Genomic DNA, 24,909 nt, shown 5'->3' on the forward strand with positions numbered 1-24,909 from the left:
TCAAGAGAAGATTTATAACCAAAATCCTCGATTACTTTTCAAAATTATCTTAAAATGGACTTTCTTAATCAGGATGTGAAGAAGAATTGCAATTTTCAATTGCGGATTAATTTGTATTGGGATATGTACGATGCTTGCTTTTGAATCGTATATCTCCTTATGGAACGTACCTAATGTTCAAGTATTTATCGATCAACCTTCATTAATTTATTGAGATTTTTTTCTATACAAGCAATACTGTTCCATAGACCGCGTTGCTCGTGACATGCATAATCGATATTTTGAGAATCCGGACATCCTCCCTTATCTGCTGGGGGGCATTCATTTGACTCGGAGGCAACAAAGGAAGGGATAGCACGAGGGCGATATCGTAAAACCGAAGCGTTCAAAACATGACACCCTGCAGCATCGCCACCGCCACCACCCCCCAAGGACGTCGAGGGAGATATATAAATATGCGCGACGAGCGAGGGGGAATCACCGGCCACCTTTTCTGCCAGTTTGCCTTCCCGCATCGCCAAGTGGCTTTTGATTCTTGCACGTTGCCGGCCCCCTCGCTCTCAGCCTGGATCCCGCACATTCCCTCGCCTCCATCGCATAAACCTGAACACCTCTCGCTCGCGGACAGATACCTTCATTGATCGATTGTTCGACTCCTTCGTTCGCTTCGCTGTCGCTGCGCTCTCCTTCCTCGTCGCGTCTGATCCTGACGAACGGCCCAGTCGGACGAGGTACGTCATCTCTCTCTCGCCCTCGCTCTGTCTCTGTGTCTCTGGCTCTGGTTCTGGCTTCGAAATCCCTTGGGCCTCTTCTGTTCCCGTTTGGATGCCGAGGAAACGCGGCGGCGATAGTAGGAATCGCGTGCATTGTCGTTGACAAAGTGGAGAAATCGTTTGCCTATCGCGCGTGGTTTGTAGATTGTTCTGTTCCCGTTGGAGGGTTCCTCTGTTTCGTCTGCGGGATGAAAGGGAAGACACGCCACATGCCAAAGCCTCGTCTCGCTTTCTTTGCTTTCCGGCTTTTGTAATGATCAAAGTAAAAAAAAGGGCTTTTGTTTGTTTCTTATACGAAGCAATCGTGAAGATTTTGGAAGGCGCATTGGACAGTTGATATGCTACGCTATGCTGGCTATTTAGTTGTTCCTTGTAAGTAGAAGAATGAATATTGGTGATGCTGGCATATTTGTATCCATCGTCACCTCTCTTTCTTCTTCTTCTTCTTTATTGAAATTTTGGGTTAATGCGTTTATGAGTGAATCGTGCAGGTGCGTTCCAGATAATGATCTGGTGTTGATCTGCTCAGTAGCTTAGAAATGCAGTGCTGATTGCGTTAATAAATGTGTATCTTTTTGTACTCGACTTAGAAAGACCGAGTAGCTGTACCGAGACCAAGATGAATTATTTGTTTCTGAGACCTTGTTACCCTATGCAGATTTTCATGTTCTGATTTCTTTCCACTGCTTCTTGAAGGTTCACTAATAGCTAGGTCCAGTCATCTTACTGGTTTAGCATAGTTTGATAAGTTTCCCTTTTCACTTTTCTTATACATTTCCTTGTGAAGGTTAATGTTCCCTGCATAGAATTATCGGATTTCTTCCATATACTACACTCGGTGTACTGCTTATATGAGTATTGATCCTCATTGCAGAATAGGATGTAACCACTGATCAGGTGGCTGATGTTTCTTATAGTTTTCGCAGTGTCAATTCCATTTGATGTCACTCTTTGATCTCGATCACCTTCCACTCGTTGCATCTGATAGCATGTTGATTTGGTAGTCTCAAATTCTAATTTCAAAGTACACTCCTGTTTCTTCTAGCTAAATATAAGCCTTCCATGCTTTTGATCGACTGAAAAACTAGTCATGGGAGTCGTATTCTGGAAATTGCAGTTTAATTTTCTAATTTTTATTCAAAGCTTAATCCCATTCCAGGATTTAGAGAACTTCTTGTAAACTACCATGCGAACTCTGTGGGACAAATCTTCTCATCTTTTGTTAGATTTTCCAACATCTTGTGAAAATTTCTATTGCATATCAAGAAACTTTTCCCATTAAGCATCATGAAAGCAAAAGTTAATGATATCATACAGCTAATTGGATGCTAGAACCATGGCTTTGCTTACTCTTCTCTGTTTCAAACGTAGGTGACTTATAAGTTTCATAAGCGATGGCCAGCCTCCAAGATATCAGTGTTTCGGCAGCTATCAATATCCTCTCCGCAATTGCATTCCTTGTTGCGTTTGCAATATTACGACTACAACCCATAAATGATAGAGTTTACTTTCCAAAATGGTATCTCAAGGGCATAAGAGGCAGTCCAACCCGTTCTGGAGGCTTTGTGAGCACTTTCGTCAACTTAGACTTCAGAACATACATAAGGTTCTTGAGTTGGATGCCAGCAGCTCTTAGGATGCCAGAACCAGAGCTCATTGATCATGCGGGACTTGATTCTGCTGCATACATCAGGATTTACCTTCTTGGGTGAGCTATTAAGATGCTTTTGCATTTTTGATTTTATGTTAGAAGTCTTCAAAAGCTACTCACATAGTGACTTTGAGTGGTTCATCCCAGTCAATTGATTTTATTTGATTTATATTATCGAAGTATGGGTCAACTATGAGCATATGGTTTCAATGCAGACTATGGTTGCTTAATGTTTTTTCCTTTGCTCACTTTTAATGGAACCGTCTCATTTGGAGGCCTTCATGTGCAGATTGAAAATATTCGTCCCCATCACTTTTCTAGCTTTCGCGGTTTTGGTGCCGGTTAATTGGACGGGAGGAACTTTGGAGACAATAAAGGATGTTACTTTCAGCAACATTGACAAACTTTCGATATCCAATGTTCCATCTGGATCACAAAGGTGAAAAGAATGTTTCCTTATAATAGTTATCCTCCTTACTTTTACTCTGCAGCTGAGAATGTTACGTGCGAAGCGAGGCCATCAGTGAAAATTCTATTGGATACACATACTTCTGCAGCTGTGACAAGTTTTGTTCCTTCATTCCATGTAAGGGAGATGAAATAGAAATTTAACTTTAGAATTTTTGTTTTACTTCTTTCCAGGTTCTGGGCGCACCTGGTGATGGCCTATGTCTTTACATTTTGGACATTCTACATTCTGTATAGGGAATACAAGATAATGACTAATAAGAGATTGCATTTCTTGGCATCAGAAAATCGTCGTCCAGACCAATTCACGGTTGGTACTACACTTTGGCCAGCCAATGTTTGATTATGCTTATTTTTGTAGTGTCTCTGATAAGTTGAAGTCATTAAAGTGTTATGTATTTGGATGATAGAATAATTAAATTTGTCAAAATGATTAGCCATGACAGCGAACCATTCTAAAGTGGGGGGAAGCATGTATTCCTCTGACGGTAAGCTTAGCAAAAAAATAATAAAAAATAATAATAATAGTAACTATGTGGTCATTGGAACTGGACAATCATTGGCATCTGTATAGTATAACTTTAAAAACTACATAATGTGTCGTCATTTGAGCTCATGGCAAAACTGAAGCACAATTGTCTTTCATTTAGTTTTCCTTAAAGAAAAAAGCTGAAGACAAACAGATATAACAACTACAGAAGAACATCTGTTTGCCCATTGGAGAAGGCCCAGGCCCTCCACGTTCTTCTTAGTAGCCGTCCTTAAAAATTAGGCATCCATACATTTCCTACTGCACCATCGTGTAATGATGTCCGATTAGTCTATGGTAGAAGTTTTGTTTAATTTTCGCATTACTGCTGAAAAAAGACAGTTTAGAGGTACATGCAGTGATCAAATGTGTAAAAGTTTCTACATCCATCTTTTTCGAGTATTTTTCTCTGAGGCCTATCTTTATCCTTGTTGGGTGGGACCATGTCAGCATTTATTTGACCCTTGCTAGTTATAGGCTTAACATTTCCAAGTCCGCTTTAGAAAAAAAATTGAATGGGTTTTATTGCATTTAGCACTGGCATGTTAAAAAACAAGAAGGAAACCAATGCAACATTGTTTCTCAAGCTAGAATTATTGCTAAAGTCTATTCCCATCAAGAGCATCTCTAACACCCATTAGGTAGTTCTTATCAAATTGGCTTTAGACATCTATTCATTTGTAAGATGTTTATATGCAGGTGCTGGTGAGGAATGTTCCTCCAGATCCCGATGAATCAGTCAGTGAGCATGTTGAACATTTCTTCTGTGTAAATCATCCTGATTACTACCTTACACATCAGGTATCTTTGTCGAAATTCCTGCATTTTTTCTGTGGATAGAGAATTCGTTATGATTAAAGGAGGAGGAGCTAAAAAAGAGGAAGAACGGGAGTCTTGGCATGGATTAGGAAAGATAAACAGAGGGAGAATGTGTCTGACTAGAGTGACTTTTCTAGTTTTCAGCTCTTGTTGGCCTCACAGCTTCGTGATCTTTTTTAACTTACAGGTTGTCTACAATGCAAACAAACTGGCAAAGTTGGTTGAGAAGAAGAAGAGTCTGCAAAATTGGTATATTTACTACCAAAATAAATATGAGCGAAATCCTTCTATGAAGCCAACTACGAAGGTGCTCATAATATTGCATGTCAAATTTAGTGGAGGTCTTGCTTGTATTTTACCTTTTCAACTGCGACAGAACATTTGAGGGACTTTATTCTGAACTTATACTAATGACATTTTACCTTTTTTTATCTTATATGCGCTATTTGTAGACCGGATTTTGTGGTCTTTGGGGGACTAGAGTGGATGCTATAGATTATTATGCTGCTGAGATCGAGAAGTTAACTGAAGAAGTAAGTTCTCATCCCCAAGAGGCATAAATGCACATGCCATTTTGACTTTGTATGCGATTGTCACTGCTTTTATTCTCTGGACCATTTTCTTGAGGTTATTCATCACGTCAAGTGCCCCAGAGCATGATAATAGTATAGCAGTGGGACACGTTAACTATGTCATTCTTTCTAAAGAGTTATTTATTCCAATAGTAAAAGCTTGAGAATATGGCAAGACGAGAATATGGCAAGACCCTCGTTTTTATGCTGGGAAGTGATGTTCCTGCAGGAACAAGCAGAAAGAGAAAGAGTGATCAGTGATCCCAAGGCTATTATACCTGCAGCATTTGTTTCATTCAAGAGTCGTTGGGGAGCAGCTGTGTGTGCTCAGACTCAGCAAACAAGTAACCCCACAATATGGTTGACACAATGGGCACCAGAGCCCCGTGATGTTTATTGGGACAATCTGGCAATTCCTTATGTTGAGCTCACTATTCGAAGACTACTTATGGCTGTTGCTCTGTTTTTCCTTACATTTTTCTTTATGATTCCCATAGCATTTGTCCAATCTCTTGCAAACATTGAGGGGATTGAAAAGGTTGTACCCTTTTTAAAGCCATTAATTGAAAGGTAAGGGCTGCGTCATTTATTCAAGAGTGCTTTCATATATGTACCAATTGCTTACTCTTGGGGTCCTGCATTTTCAATTATTTACAAGAAGTGATTATGTACTGAATCTCTAGAAAGTTAGTCATCATTGTATGGGAAACTAGATATTCGAACTCTTTTAGAAGGAAGATTGGTGATGCATCATACTTTAAGCTTGAGAGAGACATTACTGCATTTCTCATAGTCTTTCCTGATTAGGCTTTCATTGAAGATGAAATAAAACTAGTGATCAATCTATTGAGGGAATGCCCATGCTGATGCTGATTCCTTGATATTCTTTTTGGTATATCTGTTGCAGGAAGGGCGTGAAGTCTTTAATTCAAGGATTTCTCCCGGGAATTGCCTTAAAGATCTTTCTTATTTTACTTCCAACTATTCTCATGACAATGTCAAAAATAGAGGGCTTTGCCTCTCTCTCTTCTTTGGAGACGAGATCAGCTGGAAAGTACCATTTGTTTGTGCTGGTCAATGTGTTTCTTGGAAGCATCATCACAGGAACAGCGTTGCAACAACTCAAATCTTTTTCTCGATCAGGCTCCGACAGAGTATGTTAATTAAACAATGTGTTTAAGATAAAAGTTACCTCTCATATTAATATTTATTTTGTGCATCGTAGCATCCTGAACCAAATGTTGTCGTCAGGAGTGATGAGGGTGTGCAAACTCATATATGTTCCATTGTTCTTTTGGAAGCACTTTTATGTCTCCAACAGTGAAGTTTTTAAATAGAATTTTGCTGCTTCAATTAGCTGATTTGCATCTACTTCCATCACATAACTAATTGTGCTGCTGTTTCAGGATACCTAAAACTGTCGGTGTGTCTATTCCTATGAAAGCAACTTTTTTTATTACTTACATAATGGTGGATGGCTGGGCTGGAATAGCGGCAGAGATTCTTAGATTGGTTCCCCTAGTTATGTTCCATTTGAAGAATACTTTCTTGGTAAAGACAGAAAAGGACAGAGAGCAGGCAATGGATCCGGGTTGCCTAGGCTTCGCGACATCTGAACCTCGGATTCAACTCTACTTCTTGCTGGGATTCGTCTATTCAGTTGTCACGCCTGTGCTGCTTCCTTTCATTATTGTCTTCTTTGCTTTGGCCTATATGGTTTTTCGTCACCAGGTTTGTGGTCATCAGAGCTAATAGTTGAACTTTCAAATTTTTTAACATTATGTGCATGTCTCTTTGAATTACTTGTAAGTTTAATATAAAGCATGATGTCCCACAACTCGATACTTGCATTCAATATCAGGAACAGGTTATGGAACTGGCCTTAATTATATAAACATTAAGTACGAAGCACTATTTCTGGTTTGGTTTGTTTGCCAAAACAATTCACATGATGTAGCATTATTTCTACATTCACACTTAGGATGATAGCAATTACAGCCATGGGTGAGGTGTCTGTGATATGTGCCATTTCCGACCCTGTATGTCATAACTCCAATTTAGATTCTAAATATTCTCAAAGAATATGTAGGTCTGTCAGCTTTGATGTCAAGGAAAAGTATCATTCTTTTTGTTAATCTCAGAAATTTTTCATATGCAACATTATATGGTTGTTCATTTTATTCTTTTGCTGGATTGGTGGCAAGTAATCAGCATTATCAAAACTACCACTACATTTACTGTCATGACATAGGATGCTAAGCATTTGAGCTATGCAATCTGTCTAGTCAGCTTTGATGTCAAGGAAAAGTATCATTCTTTTTGTTAACCTCAGAATTTTTTTTTTGTGCAACATTATATGGTTGTTCAGTTTATTCTTTTGCTGGATTGGTGGCAAGTAATCGGCATTGTCAAAACTATCACTACATTTACTGTCGTGACAGAGGATGCTAAGCATTTGAGCTACACAATCTGTCTAGGTTTTTGACTTGCTATCTCTCAGATAGTGTCAGAATGGGGATTGAAATCCTGCACTTAAACTCATTAATCCCCTGCAATACGTTCATGGAAGTTTTTTACACTGATGACTATTGGCTTTGGAAAGATTTCTGCCATACGAGCAATTGTCTTGACATAGTAGTTGCTAACTGAGGAAGAGAAAACTGAATTGGTTAATGATGCTTAATCTATATGAATTTTTGTTAGTCGGATATTTGAAAGTTTTCCTGCTTCATTAAAATAAAACCAAGCTTTTAGAGTGTAGTAAATTATCCTCGTAAAAGATGTGGAGTTAATATTGTGATGCCTAGGGATGATGCTGAAAAATGCCAATAACAGTTCAGAGATGCATATTTTATAGAAAATGACTTTCCTATTCCATGTATTGGTTAATCATATCTTCCCATCAGTTAATTATGCAGTTCTATTGAATGAAATCCTGATTGGACTTGTTTTTAGCTGGGTCTTGGCCACACATCTTTTTCATGATGAAGTATATTAGATGCATCTAAGTTTGTAACCTAGACCAAAGTTTTGTTGTAAAGTCCTGTGATGAATGTTTTGCTAATTCAATATAATCTCACAGGCAGTTCTCTGAGAGACTTTTGTTGCTAATAGATCCTTGTTTGGTCACCTAGGTTATAAATGTGTACGATCAAAAATATGAGAGCGGGGCAGCCTTCTGGCCAGATGTGCAGAGGCGCTTGATTATTGGGATGGTAATATCTCAGCTTCTACTGATGGGACTAATGAGCACAAAAGGTGCGAAAAGCTCTACACCGCTTCTCATTGTGCTACCCATTTTAACCATCTGGTTTCATATATTCTGCAAGGGACGTTTTGAATCAGCCTTTGTCAAGTTCCCGTTACAGGTTCGTTCAGCAACATATGCAAATCGAAGTCCCTTTATGCATTTATCAAGTTATGATGAGAGCTGTTTTGCATCCTGCTAACTAGATCACTAATGTTTAATTAGTGCACGGAGCACACACCACCATGACTTTGCTTGCATGCTGAGTCTTGCAGCCTTTCCCAGAACCCGTCCTCGAGAAATTCGTGTGCACAGCTTTTCCGTTGATGTAGTATTCTTAGTCATTTAAGCTGCTAAAAAGACACCTATTTGATCCCCTATTATGCACCCTTTGAGCCTGGCTGAGGATTGATACCCGTGGCTAAAAATTGTAGTGACATTATTTTAGCTATTTTGGCATGACTGATGTTCTCATTCGACGAATGACAGGATGCCATGGTAAAAGACACACTCGAGAGGGCCACAGAACCGAACCTGAACTTGAAGGCTTATCTCCATGATGCTTATGTACACCCTGTTTTCAGGGGAGGCGAGTTGGAAAAACCCGCGGTGATCGATGAGGAAGAGAACAACCCTCTTGTGCCGACGAAAAGGATGTCTCGACGTAGTAGCAAGTACGGTTCTGATGTCAGTTCGGAAGCGGGAAACTGATATGTAGGACAGCAATTCCCTTCATATTTTGCACAGATATCGTACAAGCCCGAGGATTTTGAGCTTCATTTGTCAATAGAAGGAAACGAGACTCGTAGGTGTACATCCCCGTAGAGTCGGTCCTGGTATAGGAATTTTTGAAAATGATGGTCCGGGTGCAGAATCACCTCTGTTAATTGTACAGCTACAGCCCAATTTCATCCGGCTTGTATGGGGCCCCTTCTAGCAGAAATTTAGATTTGCAAGAGTTGGAGATTTCAACATGGATTTGCGAATTTTAAGGCCCATTATATCATTATTCAATTTTTTTTTTCGGTACTGGTAAATTTCAATGAGTGTTCATGACCGATGCATGTCAAACAACTGTCAATATTAAGAAAAAAAGAAAGGATCTGTGACTTTTTTTTAAGATCACTTGTTGGTAATTTATTCATTAGATAAAAATTGGTGATCACTCCAATTAAGTTTAGTCATCATGCGTGAAGCATATTGTGAATCAACAAGAAAAACCAAAGAAAAGCTAGCGAGTGTGAAGGGGTAAGAGTTGATGCTATAAGAGGAATTACTCTCGTATTGCAAACAAAATAGTAAAGGCAATTAAATAACAGCATGCTATATATATATATATATTTTTTTTGGTAAATGCACGCTATATTGTTTTTGTAAATGTGGATCCCCAAAATAAAAAGTAGGGAAAATTCCCAAAAAAAAGGGCCCCAGTGTCCTTATTTTCTTAAATAAAAGGTTGAAATGAATCTTATAGTAAATAAATGTCTAAAGTGATCATGATCAAATAGGGATTCGAAGTAGCCATAATCATTTCAAATAAAGACTTTATCTCATCGGTGACTAGCTATCTAAACCTTACGACCAATCAAGAATGTTTTTGTCCAAATCTTCTTTTTCTTTTTTCTCTTTTCTTCTTTTTTCTTTTCCAATGTTGGCCATTGAGGGCCTGTGAGCCCTCTGGTTGTGGGTGAGGCCATCCTTGCCAAATTTGGCGAGGGTTGACCTCACCTAGGGCAATGAGGGATTGATGACCATCGTTAGTAGTGGGTGAAGGCTGTCAAGTGCCTGCGGTTGGCTAGAGTCAACCTCGCTAATAGCCGTGAGGGGTGGCCTCTCCCGGGGTGAGGGTGACCCTCACCTAGCCCTTTGCAGTTGGCCACTGCACGAAGAAGGAAAAAGAACCAGAAAAAAGGAAGGCAAAAAGAAAGGAAAAAAGGAAAATGACGAAAATGTCATTGACTATCAAAAAGTCGAGTCCTTATTTGAAATAAACATAACAACTTCGTATCCTTTTTTTGAAATAAAATCTACTTAAGGCACTTATTTAAAATAATGTTTCTTGAAGGCATTTATTTGAGAAAATAAAAATATTTGAAGTTTTTTTTTGGAATTTTCCCTTTATTTGCGAAGGGTAAAGTGATTTTCAAGTAAAATTTAGATATGCATTTAGTTTTTTTTTTAATGTAGAAGCATGAAAGTGGCCATGGAATGATATGGGTTTTTATATTTTCTTTTTAGAATTGTGGCTTCAAAATTTGAAATTGTTACGCTTCCACCATATTAGCAGACTCGTCAAATGGGTGGGTCGAGTTGGGTTGGGTTTGGGTTGGGTCGAAAATGAGTTGATCCATATTTGACCCATTTAATCTGTTTTGACCCATATTCATGTAGTGTAAATCAAGTAATCCATACCCGATCCGACCCATACCAACCCATACCCGACCCGATCCGTATTGCTAAAACTTATTAATATTCTAGGAAAATCTACCTCTACTATATGCTAATTGGATTAAAACTTCAAATTAAATTAAAAATAGTAAATAAAATAAAAAAATTAAAAAAACCTATAAATTGAAATATTTATAAAGAATTAGACCATGCACATACTTCTTTTATTTGAAGTGAACATACCATTGAATAACTAAAAACTGTAACATAATTTTTGTTTTTAACTAAACTTAAAAGCTCATTTTTATGCAATATAAAATTTTTGATGGGGCTTGATCTCGCCCGATACGATGAGGTGAGGCCTCGGCGAGCAGAGTCTCGCCATTCGTTGGTGAGGCCGAGGCTCCACCGGCGTCAAGTGGCGAGATCGAGCCACACCGTGCCAACGAGCTTGAGTCTCGCCCTAATCTGATGAGGCTTGAGCCTCACCAGTCATCGGCAACCTTGAGCTCGCATGCCGGCGACCTTGAGCCTCGTCTGGCCTGTCGTCGGCCAGTGGCTAGCCGTCACCCTACCGGCTGCCAACTAAGGAAGGAAGAAAAATAAAGAAGAAAGAAAAAGAAAAAAAGAAAAGAAAATTGAAATATGAAAAATAATTATAATTTCGATTTAAAAAAAAACATTTTTAAAAATTTAAAGAGGGAAGACCATGGGTTCAAAGTGGGTTTCCTAATAACCCATTTAGACCCATTTCTTTCGGTACTTTACTTTCTCACACTCATTTTTGACCCATATATAACCCATTTAACTAAAAATGGGTCATAATATGGGTTTATGACCCATTTTGCTAGCTCTATATATTAGGGTCACATTTCAGTAATTTAGATCTATTGTTTTTTTTTTTTTTTTTCCGATGACCTAGGGAAGGTCCGTACGCTAATAGCGCGTCGGAGTAAACCGCTCCGGGTAAGTCATCCTTGCGACGCTCGGGAATCGAACTCCTCCCCTTGCGTTAGGGGGAGAAACTCGCCGCCAGCAGTGCCACCCAGGTGGGTGGTAATTAAGATCTATTGTTGATTGTAAATGATACTAGAAAATTATTTTAATAAAAATAATCTTTCAATGGAGAAAACAAAAGCACCGTTGACTTACAATAGGTGCCCTCACGTCTCCCCGGATCGGCGCCGTAGGTGCTCTTTTTTTTTCTCCAAAAAAAGTTTAGTGCCGAATATTAGAATGACTTCTATTTTATTTGCGTAGGCAACCCAACATAGGAAAATCAAACCAATTTTCTTGAAAATAGCTTTATTTGAAAATATTTTTCAGGAAAATTATTTTTCATCAAATTAATGGAGCTTGATTTTATACGACGGGAAGAAAAGTTCCATAATTGAAGTTATAAAATCTGTTTTTCAAAAAGTATCCTTATCTTCGCAAAAAAGTACAAAAAATCTAATTTTAGTTCTTTTCAAAAAATGTTCCCTATCATATTTTCCTTCATCTTCAATTTCTTTGCTTGGCTTAAAATCCTTTTAAACATAGCTAAAAGAAAACAAAGATTAGTGACCAAGCCCAAACATTAATTAACAGCACTAAATAAATGGATATACAATGGGAAATTAGTCGGAATATGCATTGTGACTTATGAGCAACTGGTGTTGGTTCGACAATATGAATAGTTTAATGGCTACATTCTGTATGATAATAATCAAATTTGATTTAATATAAAAAAGAGTTGAAATAACGGGATTGCTGTAAGTCTGATTTTATCAAAAACTAAATGGGAACGCCTGTTTCCGCACCCTGCTTAGTTTCTTTGCACCCTTTTATAAAAAGAGACAACCTAGCTTTTATTATTCTTTCTTTTTATAATGTCGATATAATAATAGCAAGTACTTTGCCAGATGAAAAAGTGAAAAATAAGATAACAGGGACCTGAATGGTAGATGCACGTCACCTCTCCACAGCGAGAAGTTTCTCCAATTTTCAAAGAAGAAAGTACATACAATGGTGTCCAATTTGACATAAGCAACTAACGCTGTGCAATCAAATATGATTGGATCACCTGAAAAATAGGTTTAAGAACCCATTTCCTTGGAACTGGTTCGAGTGAATACCCACTCGGAAACCGAACCAAATTGCCCACTTCTGGAATTAGTTATATAAGCTAAAAAACCAAAATTCTAATTTTTTTTCCCATAAATTCTTCTTCATCGTTTGTCCTTCTTTGGAAATCCTCGCAAGTCTTTTCTCTTCCCTCAAATTTTTATGGACGAATGGGGAAGGGTTTTTATAATTTATATTTTATGTTACGTGTTTAAACTTTTTATCATTTATAATTGTACGTGATTATATGTTTATTTTATGAATTTTTTTGGCAGATAAAGATTATTGTTGTTTTTTTTTACTTTAAATTGTTTTGTTACTTATTGCCTTATATGATTTTGCTGTAAATAAATTAACCAAAAAAGGGAAAAAAGGGTTCTCAAATGGACCTAAAACTAGACTGAAAAAATATAATAGCTTTCGGGGTTCAAAAATTGAGAATTGATCATGGCAAAGATAAGTTTCAGGTTTTGGCTATGAAAACTACCTACCGTAGAACCGATCATCCTATTAGGGATCCCATTAGGGATGATGTCTAGTGATTTTTCATAATTGAATTATGACAAAAGGCAAGATTAAGAATAGATCTCTGATTCACCGCCGTACGGGGATGCTAATCGCACTAACACATCTGGCCGACGTCGTTTTCCCTGGTGGATCGGCTAAGACTCAACCCGTCGGCTCATCGGTTCTTGCGTTGTGCGGCTCTGAGAGGGAGGAGATCCACATCTTGAAAACGGACAAACTCCTCCCCTCGTTGTCGTTTGTCTCCTCACCATCCTGTCACCGCCTCACTTCACTCCGAAGTGAGCTCTCCCCACATTCTCTCTCTCTATCTCTAATCATCTGAAGGAATGTCCGCTTGCTTCGCTTCTTCTTGCTGCGAAACCGCGCGATGTGAGCTCGATTCTTGCATCCCTTTTGATGCCGCTGCATATCTCGTCTGCTTGCTTCTTGTCCTGCTCCTCATCCTCCTCTCTTTTTGCTGCTTTTAGGCGTTCCGGGTCGTGTTGCAACGTCCCTTTCGTGTGATTTTGCTGGGTCATTAGTCGGGAACCAGTATTTCCTCTTCTCAAGAGATTAACTTTGGTGTTTGTTTCTTTTTGGGTTGCGTTTGCAATGTGATTAGCTGAAACGTATTCACGCGTTCTTCGAAACGAATTAGGAAACTGGAGTTTTGGGATCTGCCCAGTTGATATTGCAGTACTTACGTTTTTATGTGTTGATGATTTCGTGTTGGCAAGCTCCATTTTTCGTTGGTGACTTTCCGTATGGCTGAGTAGATTACCGGCTTTTTGAATCGTCTGTCCAGGTCGACAGCTCTTGCATTAAGTGCAATTATAGTTGTTTCTTTTGGGTCGTAGATGCAGTGGTGGTTCAAATTGTGTATGTCTTGACTTATTCCATTACCGAGGGATTAAGTTGTAATTGATGCCCGTTGTTATTTTTCAGGCATAGTTGAATTTTAATGCGAAGTGGCTATTAGTTCGAGTAACATCCGATGTATATCTCCAGAGTAATTGTTCTTAGTGGAATTTTTCTTGCACTAAGTCAAGGCCTGTGTCTATGCTGAATCCATAGTATCTCACTTAGGGGTGATCTATTGCTTTGGGATCACTCTTCCATGGCTAGGTTTATTGTCAGATTCATACAAGGAAGTTTTCTTCATTTAAAAATTTGGATGTGATTCGTGTATTTTTCAAATGGCAGTTTAGTGTAGGTATTGTTGTATTTTGTAACTGGAAGTAGACTAAAGAAAGTTCCATTTTTGAACAGGAAATAGCTTAAATTTGGAGGAGAAATTTCCTTATTTTGAGAACAACCTGGGCATACCTGCACATAGATGGCTGCTCTTCATCCATTACTTGTAACAAGGCTATGCTGTCTAAACTGTGGAGCAACCGATGTTTCCAAGTTAGCTTCATCATCCAGTTCTCTCACAAGAAGCAAGATGTCACGTACCTTCGATAGAATGGCTATTGGCAAGAAGCAGTCATGCCAAGGATTCATGCCTGATGTCATGGGGACTCCTTCACAGAATGTTAGCTTGAAAGTATGTGCTGCACGTGTTTCAATTGAACCAACTGAACAGATGTTCACTCTTACCACAGAGTTCGGCAAACTTGAGAAGGAGTCCACTTATCTATTCAGGACAGAGACTGGCGATCAAATGAAGGTTTCTGTAGGAAAGAGAAACTTGAAATATGCTGTGTATATTGAGGTTTCATCGCTGCAATCACATAGCAGTAGCAATAGATTACTACTGTCTTGGGTTGTTTATAGATCAGATTCTAGATGCTACATGACAGAGGACTTTCAAGACTCATCTCCTGATGGGAGGGCATTCGAGTCGCCGTTCAATCAAATTTCTCTTGGCACATATACACTTGAACTGGAATTTGAAGCAAAGAAAATCCCCTTCTTTCTTTCCTTTCTTTTGAAGTCTGCATTTGAGGCTACCTCAAGTATTTCGGAAATTAGAAGTCACAGGGGAACGAAATTTTGTGTTCCAGTTGGTTTAGGTCGAGGTAGCCCATTTCCATTGGGTCTCTCCTTTGCAACTGATGGTTCGCTGAATATTTCTATCTTTTCGAGAAATGCAGAAGCTCTGGTTCTGTGCTTATATGATGACGTCTTGGCAGAATTGCCTGCTTTAGAGCTTGATCTGGATCCATATGTTCATCGATCAGGTGATATTTGGCATGTGGCACTGGAAAGTGCTGAGACTTACGAGAGCTATGCTTTCCGATGTAGGGGAAAAAGTTCAGATCAGTTGGAATCAGCCCTCACATTACTGGATCCATATGCCAAGATTGTTATGAAGTCAATAATCAAGGATAAAGGATCTACTAGTGTAAATTACCGGGGACTGCTAACGAAGGAACCAACTTTTGATTGGTCTGGTGATGTCCATCCCAACATACCACTAGAAAAGTTGACAATTTATAGCTTGAATGTGAAGCGCTTCACAGAGCACGAGTCTAGTCAACTATCTGCTGATATTGCTGGGACATTTTCTGGTTTAGCTCAGAAGCTGGATCATCTTAAAGATCTTGGGGTGAATGCAGTTCTTTTAGAGCCAACTTTCCCATTTGACGAAGAAAACGGACCATATTTTCCTTGCCACTTCTTTTCCCTGGCGAGTCTGTTTGGGCCTTCCAATAACCCCATATCCACAATTAAATCAATGAAGGATATGGTGAAGAGATTGCATATGAATGGAATAGAGGTTTTTCTTGAAGTAGTCTTCACCCATACTGCCAATGCTGGAGCATTGCAAGGTATTGACGATGAGTCCTATTATGTCAATGGACCAGTAGAATTGAAACAGGGGAATGCTCTGAATTGTAACTATCCAATTGTTCAGCAGATGATCCTCGATAGTCTTCGGCACTGGCTGACTGAATTTCATGTTGATGGCTTCTGTTTCATCAATGCTTCATCTTTGTTGACAGGATTTCATGGAGAATCCTTATCTCGGCCTCCTTTGGTTGAGGCAATTGCTTTCGATCCAGTACTCTCAAGGACAAAAATCATTGCGGATTGCTGGGATCCCATCAACAAAACGCCAATGGATGTCCATTTTCCTCATTGGAAGAGATGGGCAGAAGTGAACACAAAATTCTGTACTGATATAAGAAACTTTTTGAGAGGTGAGGGGCTCTTGAGTGACCTTGCAACGAGATTATGCGGGAGTGGGGACATATTTTCTGATGGTCGAGGCCCCTCATTTTCTTTCAATTACGTTTCTCGCAATTTTGGACTTCCACTTGTTGATTTAGTCAGCTTCAGCAGTGGTCAGCTCGCAGCAGAGTTTAGTTGGAACTGTGGTGAGGAAGGTCCAACTAATAAACCTGCTGTCCTTGAAAGAAGGCTCAAACAAATTCGTAACTTCCTCTTCATCCTCTACATTTCCTTGGGTGTCCCTATTCTTAGCATGGGCGATGAGTGCGGCCAATCTACCGGAGGTTCCCCTGCTTATGTTGACAGAAAGTCTTTTGACTGGAACGCCCTTAAAACAGGCTTTGGCATCCAGACAACACAGTTCATTTCCTTTTGAATTCATTTAGAATGAGACGAGCTGACCTGCTTCAGAGTCATCATTTTTGAAAGAAGAGAATATCGATTGGCATGGAAGCAATCAGTCTCCACCAAAGTGGGAGGATTCATCATGTAAATTCCTCGCCATGACCTTGAAGAGAGAAAGAGCAGAAAGCCAGTCGAGCTCTGAAACATCTCATGAGTTCGGCGATTTGTTTATTACGTTTAATGTGGGTCAAAATTCAGAGAGTGTCATTCTACCAGTTCCTCCGGAGGGCATGACCTGGCATCGCATGGTTGACACGGCTCTGCCGTATCCAGGGTTCTTCTCAGCCGATGGAGAGCCAGTGCTCGAGCAGATGGGAGGACTGTTTGCCTATGAAATCAAGTCTCACAGTTGCGCTCTATTCGAATCACGCAGCCAAGGTGGTTGACATCTTCCTCTCGCCTGTCATTTTTGTATTTAAGATAGATAAATCGTTTCTTTGTACAAGACTTAGACAATAAATGACCAAAGTACGAGTACATCGTACCATAGCAGAACCCTTCCGGGGGCCGTTGTTACCATATTACTGTATAAAATAAACTCAATAATCACTCTTATTTCGGTAAAGATGGCTCTTATCTCTTGGTGTATTCCTTATTTGAGACGCAGATCTTTTGAAATTTCAAGGATATACTTGCTCTTCCTCCACTGGGCCGTATCACGGAATGGCCGATATATTCTAGCTTGGCAATGTGGATCTTTTTGCCTGTACCTTAAAGATGTCATAGATTGTCGAAGCATAAGACGACTTTGAAAGCAAGTTTCTTGCCATGGAGAGAGGCCGTGTAAACTTTCTCCACGATGCAATATTACACGTTAGACTCATAAAATTGGGATTCTTCTTTTTTTCTCTTCCTGAATTTCTTTTCCTGAATTTGCACCACTGTAGGAGGGAAGCAAACCAGTCATTGGTCGATGAGATGAAATAGGTTCATCTTCTCGCACTAGACAGAGGCAAATCTGTAAGGAGGTTAAAAATAACCGCTCATGTCATCAAAGGGAAAAAAAAATCTCCAGAAAATTTTCCCATTGAGTTCTTTCAGGTTTCCTGATTCTTCTGACACTAATTCAAGATCAAAATTTGTTTGTCAGACGCAGTGAAAAGCATTACAAGGGATACCATGCACAGCTTGATTTAAGGAGATTCTCAGAAAGTCACTTACAACAGTCATAACCATCCTAAACAATATAAAAACCCTAAAACACAACTCATACTGAGGATCCTACATGAGTACAGTTCATGGTTGATTGACTCGAGGGCCATTACTGGTGCGGCAGCTCAAGCCAAGCCAGCCCAAGTACGGAGCATCAATATGAGTTCCTCAGTTTGCTTATGGTCAGCGCTGCATTGTCTAGAAACATGGGATGTAGGATATACAGATCTTGCTACCATTTCAAATTGATCGCCAAATCAAGCAGAGCTTCTACTTGGTGTATTGTTTGTTGCTTCTCCTGCTGCTTCAACCTACTTGCAACAGATTCAGGGTCCAACCCTTGAGCGTCTTGCCATTCGCTTTGTTCAGCACGAACCTCTTGTAGCAGTTCATCAACCTCTCTAACAAAATCTACCTCAAAAGAGCATCATCTTCAGATGAGGGTCGAATGGCCCTTGATGCTGCACGATACAATTACTACAACCTTCAGAAGAGTACCATCCACAAACACATCAATTGACACGAGCAGGATTAGCGAGTTCTAATTTGCTGAATTTAGCCCCCCCAAAAAAAAAAAGTTATTATTTGATGAATCACCACACAGTCCATAACAAACCTTATTGATGTCAAGTCCAGCCGGAACCAAAATGCTAAAGGGATCCTCCCGGGAAAGGTATCCACCATCAGCTTTCTACATTCCTTCAGCCATCCTTCATTATCAAAACCATCATGCAAATTCAAAAGCTCATTGAGCAGCCTCATGGCAGGAGGGGCCTCCCGTTTCAAAATTTCAGTCTAAAATACAAGAGAATTTTAACTTATAAGTTTCTTAGGTCAAAGCATCAGTAAACACATAGGTTAATTTCGGAGCATAGAGACTTGGAAACTATGAAATAACTCATTTCAAAGAAAAGGGACCTCAGAATAACAAAGCAAACTTCTTTTTTTTTTGGTTGAACAAAGCAAACTTGAAAGACTTCTAAATTGCAAGTATTCCTGAGATTACAGCCAAAATCAAGAGTTTTTACTTTTCAAAGCTACATGGCTCGACAGTCTCACAAGTGATTTTTGGTCTCCCAAAGTTATCTTTAAGAAAAATTCAGTAGGATTTTTTGGTTACACTTAAACCAATCAACATGGATGAGATGGTCTACATGATAATGCCAACTGGAATAAGAGGGGGTGAGTAGCTGAGCTGTTTTCTTATTGGAAGATGATATTGCTATAAGAGTGTTAGTATGAGCAATTCTGAGACAAAATATCAATGGCAGCAAGAGCTTTGAATGATTATTTATCATTCTGTTGGAAGCACAAGTTGCCATTTCAAATAACTTGTGATGGTGTACCCCTTTCTCATAATTTCTTGTCCAAATATGGAGCTGGAGTCATCTAAGTACAGAAAGTGGAGCATACCTCAACCCTCCTGTATAAGAGGTCAAGACTTCTAACTGCATCCTTTTCATCCTAAAAGAATAAAAAAATCATGGAGACATTAATAAGGAGAAAAAGATCACACTGAAAAGGCTAATCAATACCAGCTAACAACTTCCCAACCTGTTCCCCAATCCCCTCCTGACTTTCCCCCCGCCCAATTCACCATCCCAATACACATCATTAGATATTGCAAAGATGCAAACTTACATCACGTCTAGCAAGATCAAGCCGATTCCAGATAACCATTAAGATAAGTTCTGTCAGTTCTCCTCTCTCAGCAGCTTCCTCGATTTTCTGAAAAGGGAATAAGACGAGTCAGTATTCAGGCATGCTTTAATCACGGATCTACAACTCTGACTAACATTACCATTTACTGGCAGCATCAATGAAAGATGCAAAATATTGGAGGAAATGGGTTCCAGCAAAGAAATTGAATAGAAAGCCAATTCATGGAATTACTCAGGCTGAATGACTACATCAAGATTTTAAGAACTTGGCAAAACGATTTTAATGGCAGATAATACTAATTTTCATGCATCAACAAAATACTTCTAACTTGGTTATGATGCGGCCTTGGCCGTACATCTGCTCAAAACAATCGGTTATAGTTCTGGGGAATGTTCTACACAAACTAGGAAGTAGGCAAGAATGGTTGGATAAAAAATAATTATCAATGTGATTCATGCTTATAATCGTTCAGAGTCTCCAAACAATAAATGAACCCAATAACAAACACTAAGAGAATACCAAAGTACCTCTTCAACTTCTTCCTCTGATCTGATAAAGCTTGATACCAATATCCTTGCCTTTCGAACATCTTCTTCAGGATAACCTTTCAACCTCATGCCAATTTCACGATACTCCTCAACCTTTCTTTCCTCTTCTTCATCTTCCTCCTGTCGCCTGCGATGCAGCTCCTTTGTCTTCTCTCTTTGACGAGCTTGCCATTCCTGGCACAGAGAAAACCTTTACAGAATTAACAGAAAGAGTAAAAGATGGTCAATAGCAACATGTTTCCGATTGCTCCTAGATAACTAACCTGTCATATATTTAATAAAACAGTGACTGTTAAAGAAATCAGAGAACAAGATGAATCACTTATTCCTTGACAAGATTGCATCAGCACGACTATTTGCAAGCACATGAACATGTAATAGAGCTTGATTGTTAGAAGAGTTCAACCAACTCAATCTGGATGGCAGTCTAAGCTTAGCCTATACCATCACAGAAAGCCTTTGGTCCAGCCAAAGACTCTCATGACTTGAACATGCCTGACAATAACATCATAATCACTTCCACTTGTGATTCTGAGCTTCGCAGTGCCTGTCACTATGACATAATATAATATCCCTCCTGTCATCTATATTATGTTTCAAGAACTCAAAAACCCAATCTCATGCTATAGGAAAAGTACTCTCATTCAGCGCACATCGATGCCCCCTCCATTTACAAGGTCGTCAACCCTAAAGAACTTCCTTTCACGAGTTCCATGTTTTATGGTTTTCAAGATTACGGCTCGTCATTTTTAGAGAGAAAAATCGCACCTTTCTATGAATTCCATAAAGGAAGAACAGAGAATTTAATTCCAAGGAGAAGTCCATTCATGCTGACGATTTCACGTAAAAATGATTACAAGGCCATGATTCCAAATGTCAAGTTCAACACAAGTAAGCTTGCCCTTTACAGAAAATACTCAATTATCTTTGCAACGAGATTTGAGATTAGCTCAACAGTTCCCCAATCATCGCTTTGTGGATACATAATTTACTCATGCCAGACTTCAAGTAGACGACAGACACACGACGACAGTGAAGAATCCAGTGACAATCTACAAAGGAGGGATTCAGAAGGCAAGATGGCAACACGCACATCGTCATAGTACTCCCTGGGAAGCCCATCGATGAGAGTCTCGTCTTTGCTCGTCAAGCACTTCCTCAAAACTGCCCATCAAAATTCAGAAGAATCAGAACCGAGATAAGAACTTTCAGAAAAACGAGGGAACGTTTCATGAGCACCGAAGCTCGGGGAGTTGGGGATATTCGAGGGGAGGACGCGAGAGAACAGACCTACGGAGGAGGAGGACGAGGAGGTGGGCTTGCGGCTGAATCGGGAGATGGGGAAGCTCGAGGCTGAGGGAAGAGACGGTAGGCGAGGCACGCATGTAAGCAGAACCGCATTTGCCTCCATCGACCTTCAATCGATTCCTCCGATCAAAGTGAGAGAGAGAAAGAGAGAGAGGGGTTAGGCGAGGCTTTACGTGGGTTCAGAAAGAAGGCAGGGACAATTTTCACGAGAGGGATTCAAATTTTCGATGTCAAAAAGAGTGAAGTTTTTTCAAGGGGTTCCTCCAAACAAAAGAAATCCAATTGAATAAGAGCTCCTACGGTCTTTTGCGAGAGGAGATGAGTTCGAATCCCGCTGGCCGTATAGGATCTTAAGTGTGACATCGGGGTGGTGGGTCATTCGCTAACGTCGCCCCAGAGTTTACCCTGTTACCAGTGCCCTGTGTTTGTTCGTGTTGATACGGTGCGCGAGTTCCCTGGATTGTCAAAAAAAAGAGAAGGAAATCTCAAATTCACTGATATGTGCCACGTCCATCCCAAATAAAATTTTCAATTTATAAAAATCCTATATAGATACACGTAACAGAATCTACTCTTCATTAACTTCTGTCCAATGTCTACTGATTTGGAAACATATGTGGCAAATAATTTGATGATCGGTGTATGATCCAACATGGATACTCAACATAAATGGATCTTCTAAATGACGGCCTTTAGAGAAAGCCAAATCACAAGAAAAATGAATTGAGATTGGAAAGTAGGACATATTTGAATTCGCTCCTTCTCTCTTTCCCAGAATCACAGGGTGAAATGGAGGCAACTTAGCAAATTTTAAAAATGTGATAGTGCTCTTAGGGCAACAATATTTAACAATCTAAAATTTTGGGGATTGAGATGTGAGATGAGAATTAATTTAGGGTAAATGTGGCCTAAGATTACTAGTTTCAAATTTTTTGTGAGACAAATTCTAGTTTGGGTAACAATTTTGGATTTTTTGTGATTTGAATATTAGTTAGTTCGACTTCTACTTCTGGTAGGCTTTTGTCACCTCAACAGGGCCCTTCTACAGAAGTTAGCCACCCCTCCCTCGGGTTCTTGGGCGGCGGTTACTCGGTCGACTACTAAATGATACATCTTATCCTATATTCCATCGGCTGTTATTAATAATAAAATTGTTGTGCAAATCTCTAATGAGATTATGCAAGCTGCTTACCCAAAATGGGAGAAATGCCTTGTTGGCCATTATATTGGGAAGAGACTCCCCCTTGATATGACAAAGGATGCTCTCAGCTTTGCTTGGGATCACCATCTAGTTGAAGTAATACTTGCTGATCTTGGTTATTACTTCTTCCATATGCCGGATTGTGCTTATAGGCGGAAGGTTCTTGAAGGAGGACCGATTATGGTTTCCAAGATTCCCTTGGTCTTCCAGCAATGGTATTCAACGATGGAACTCAAGAAGGCCAGCCACAGTTTAGTCCCTATTTGGATCCGACTCAGGAATGTTGCGGTCTCTCTTTGGTCAGCCTTAGGTATTAGTGCTCTTGCTAGTGCTCTAGGTAATTGCTCCTCTAAAGATAAAGAATGATGATACCCCTCATTTGAAATCATCCTTGGTTCATCCCTTGAGCCGTCCCAAGCCGGTATTATTGGAGCACCAAGCGATGCTGTGGTGGATCCCGCCTCCTCCTCGAATGATGAAGTCCTAGATGAGATCAGTTCTGGTGGAAGTGAATCGAATTCTCCCGATGTGGTTGCTTCGTCCATCCTTGCGGAGCCTGACCCTCCCCAACTTCCCCCTGAATCGACCCTTGCAGCCCTTGTGAGGCAGAAAGGAAATCTTCGATCTGCGTCAGCTGAAGCGAGTTTCCCTTTGAGTCCTAAACTAGTGCCGCCCTCGGCGAAAAAGCGAGGTGGCAAGAAAAGGTAACTTCCTCACCTTTTTGGGTCCCATGTTTTTTGGTGTTTGGAATATTAGAGGTCTCGACACCCCTCTTAAACAGGCCGAAATTAGGAATTTTGTGAGAACTAATAACATTTGCTGTATTGATATCTTGGAGACAAAGATCTCGCCTAGTATTTTTCATGCTGTCTCCACTGCCTCGCTTCCTGGTTGGAATTGGTGCTCCAATTATGTGCATTTGGCTAGAGGTAGAGTTTGGATGGGTTGGAACCCTGCCTATGCCCTTTTTGTGATGTCCGACTGCTCCTCTTAGGCCATTCATGGCCGCTTGAGTTATATTACTAATGGCACTTCCTTCTATTTATCGGTGGTTTATGCGGAACACTCCTTTGTTTTGAGAAGACCGTCATGGGCTGAGTTGAATCACTACAGCCTTACGTACCCGAATGAGCTTTGGATCATTGCGGGAGACTTCAATGCTATCCGGTATGCCTCTGATAAGGCGGATAGATCAAACTACTGGATTCCAACCTTTGAAGATTTTGGCAATTGTCTCATTCAAGCTGGCTTGGATGATCTCAGGTTTGTTGATAATCGCTTTACTTGGGCAGCCTCCTCTAGACCTAATCGTAAACAAAGGAAGATCGACAGGGTTGTCGTTAATTCGGCTTGGAATCCCACATTCTCTTATTCTGAGGCCTCCTTCTTAGCGCTGGGTGTGTCAGACCATTCCTCGATGGTTGTTAGGATCCTTCCTACTCCAAACAATCGTAAACCTTTTAAGTTTTTCAACTTTTGGATGGCCCATCCGACCTTCTTTGAGCTAGTAACACAGGTATGAGATTCTTCCTTCGTTGGCTCGCCCATGTATATGCTCTGCTGCAAATTGCGTGCTCTTAAGTATAGACTTAAAGTCCTAAACAGGATAGCCTACTCGGATATCTCAACTCGTACAGAGGAAGCTAGAAGTCTATTGTTGATTGCCCAAAATGCAATTCAATTAGACTCGCTCAACCAATCTTTAGCTAATACAGAGAAGGAACGCCTTCAGGCTTTCTCGGATCTTCGCATCTAAGAAGAGTCATTCTTCAGACAAAAGTCTAGAGTGCATTGGCTTAAAGAAGGCGACCGAAACACGAAGTATTTCCATCACTCGGTTAAGCGAAGCCACCTCCGGAATAGAATATTATCAATTGTTGATGGAGATCTCCAGATTACCGACCCTTATGAAGTTCAGTAACTCTTTATCTCCCATTTTTGTAACCTTCTGGTGGCTTCCCCCCTTGCTGTGAAGCCTCCGACTGAGGATATCCGTGCTCATTTGAATCATACTATCAATGATGTTCAATTTCTTAGCCTCTCTCGGCCTGTTACGGATGAGGAGATTCGGGAAACCATATTCTCCCTTGCAAATGGTAAAGCCCCTGGCCCAGATGGATTCAACGCAGATTTCTTTAAGCGGTCGTGGGACATAGTTGGTCCTTTGGTGATTTTGGTGGTTTGGGATTTCTTCAATTCAGGCCACCTCCTTCGAGAGATTAATGCCACTATCATCACCTTGGTTCCTAAGATCCCGAATGCCTCGACAGTCAATGACTTTCGCCCCATAGCTTGTTGCAACACTATATATAAATGCATCACCAAGATTCTTGCTAACAAATTAGCTTCGGTTCTTCCTTCCATCATTAGCCCTCCCTAAAACGCTTTTGTTAAAG

At 40.0% G+C, this 24,909-nt stretch overlaps 3 protein-coding genes across 3 annotated transcripts; 2 read left to right on the top strand and 1 right to left on the bottom strand.

The window, feature by feature from the left end:
- Positions 1-2,167: 2,167 nt before the first annotated feature.
- LOC104426682 (CSC1-like protein At4g02900) lies at positions 2,168-9,048 on the top strand. Its single transcript, XM_010039815.3, is given in 12 exon segments — positions 2,168-2,481; positions 2,714-2,863; positions 3,067-3,202; positions 4,121-4,222; positions 4,428-4,547; positions 4,693-4,773; positions 5,042-5,382; positions 5,720-5,936; positions 5,938-5,966; positions 6,219-6,543; positions 7,947-8,180; positions 8,549-9,048. Coding segments are annotated over 12 exon segments (2,271 nt in total). The 3' UTR covers positions 8,771-9,048.
- A 5,184-nt stretch (positions 9,049-14,232) lies between these two features.
- LOC120290046 (isoamylase 2, chloroplastic-like) lies at positions 14,233-17,230 on the top strand. The gene is given in 3 exon segments (XM_039305761.1): positions 14,233-16,608; positions 16,611-16,649; positions 16,652-17,230. Coding segments are annotated over 3 exon segments (2,628 nt in total). The 5' UTR covers positions 14,233-14,396; the 3' UTR covers positions 17,029-17,230.
- Positions 17,231-17,747: 517 nt separating this feature from the next.
- Positions 17,748-21,489, bottom strand: LOC120289959 (protein PALE CRESS, chloroplastic-like). Its single transcript, XM_039305374.1, has 7 exons — positions 21,295-21,489; positions 21,098-21,168; positions 19,984-20,178; positions 19,436-19,522; positions 19,208-19,258; positions 18,397-18,589; positions 17,748-18,205 (listed from the first exon to the last, which is right to left on the bottom strand). Exons 1-7 carry the CDS (start codon positions 21,413-21,415, stop codon positions 18,027-18,029), a joined length of 897 nt encoding a protein of 298 aa, XP_039161308.1. The 5' UTR covers positions 21,416-21,489; the 3' UTR covers positions 17,748-18,026.
- Between the last annotated feature and the right edge of the window lie 3,420 nt (positions 21,490-24,909).

This window comes from Eucalyptus grandis, chromosome 11, assembly GCF_016545825.1.
Source record: "Eucalyptus grandis isolate ANBG69807.140 chromosome 11, ASM1654582v1, whole genome shotgun sequence".
Lineage (NCBI taxonomy): Eukaryota > Viridiplantae > Streptophyta > Magnoliopsida > Myrtales > Myrtaceae > Eucalyptus > Eucalyptus grandis.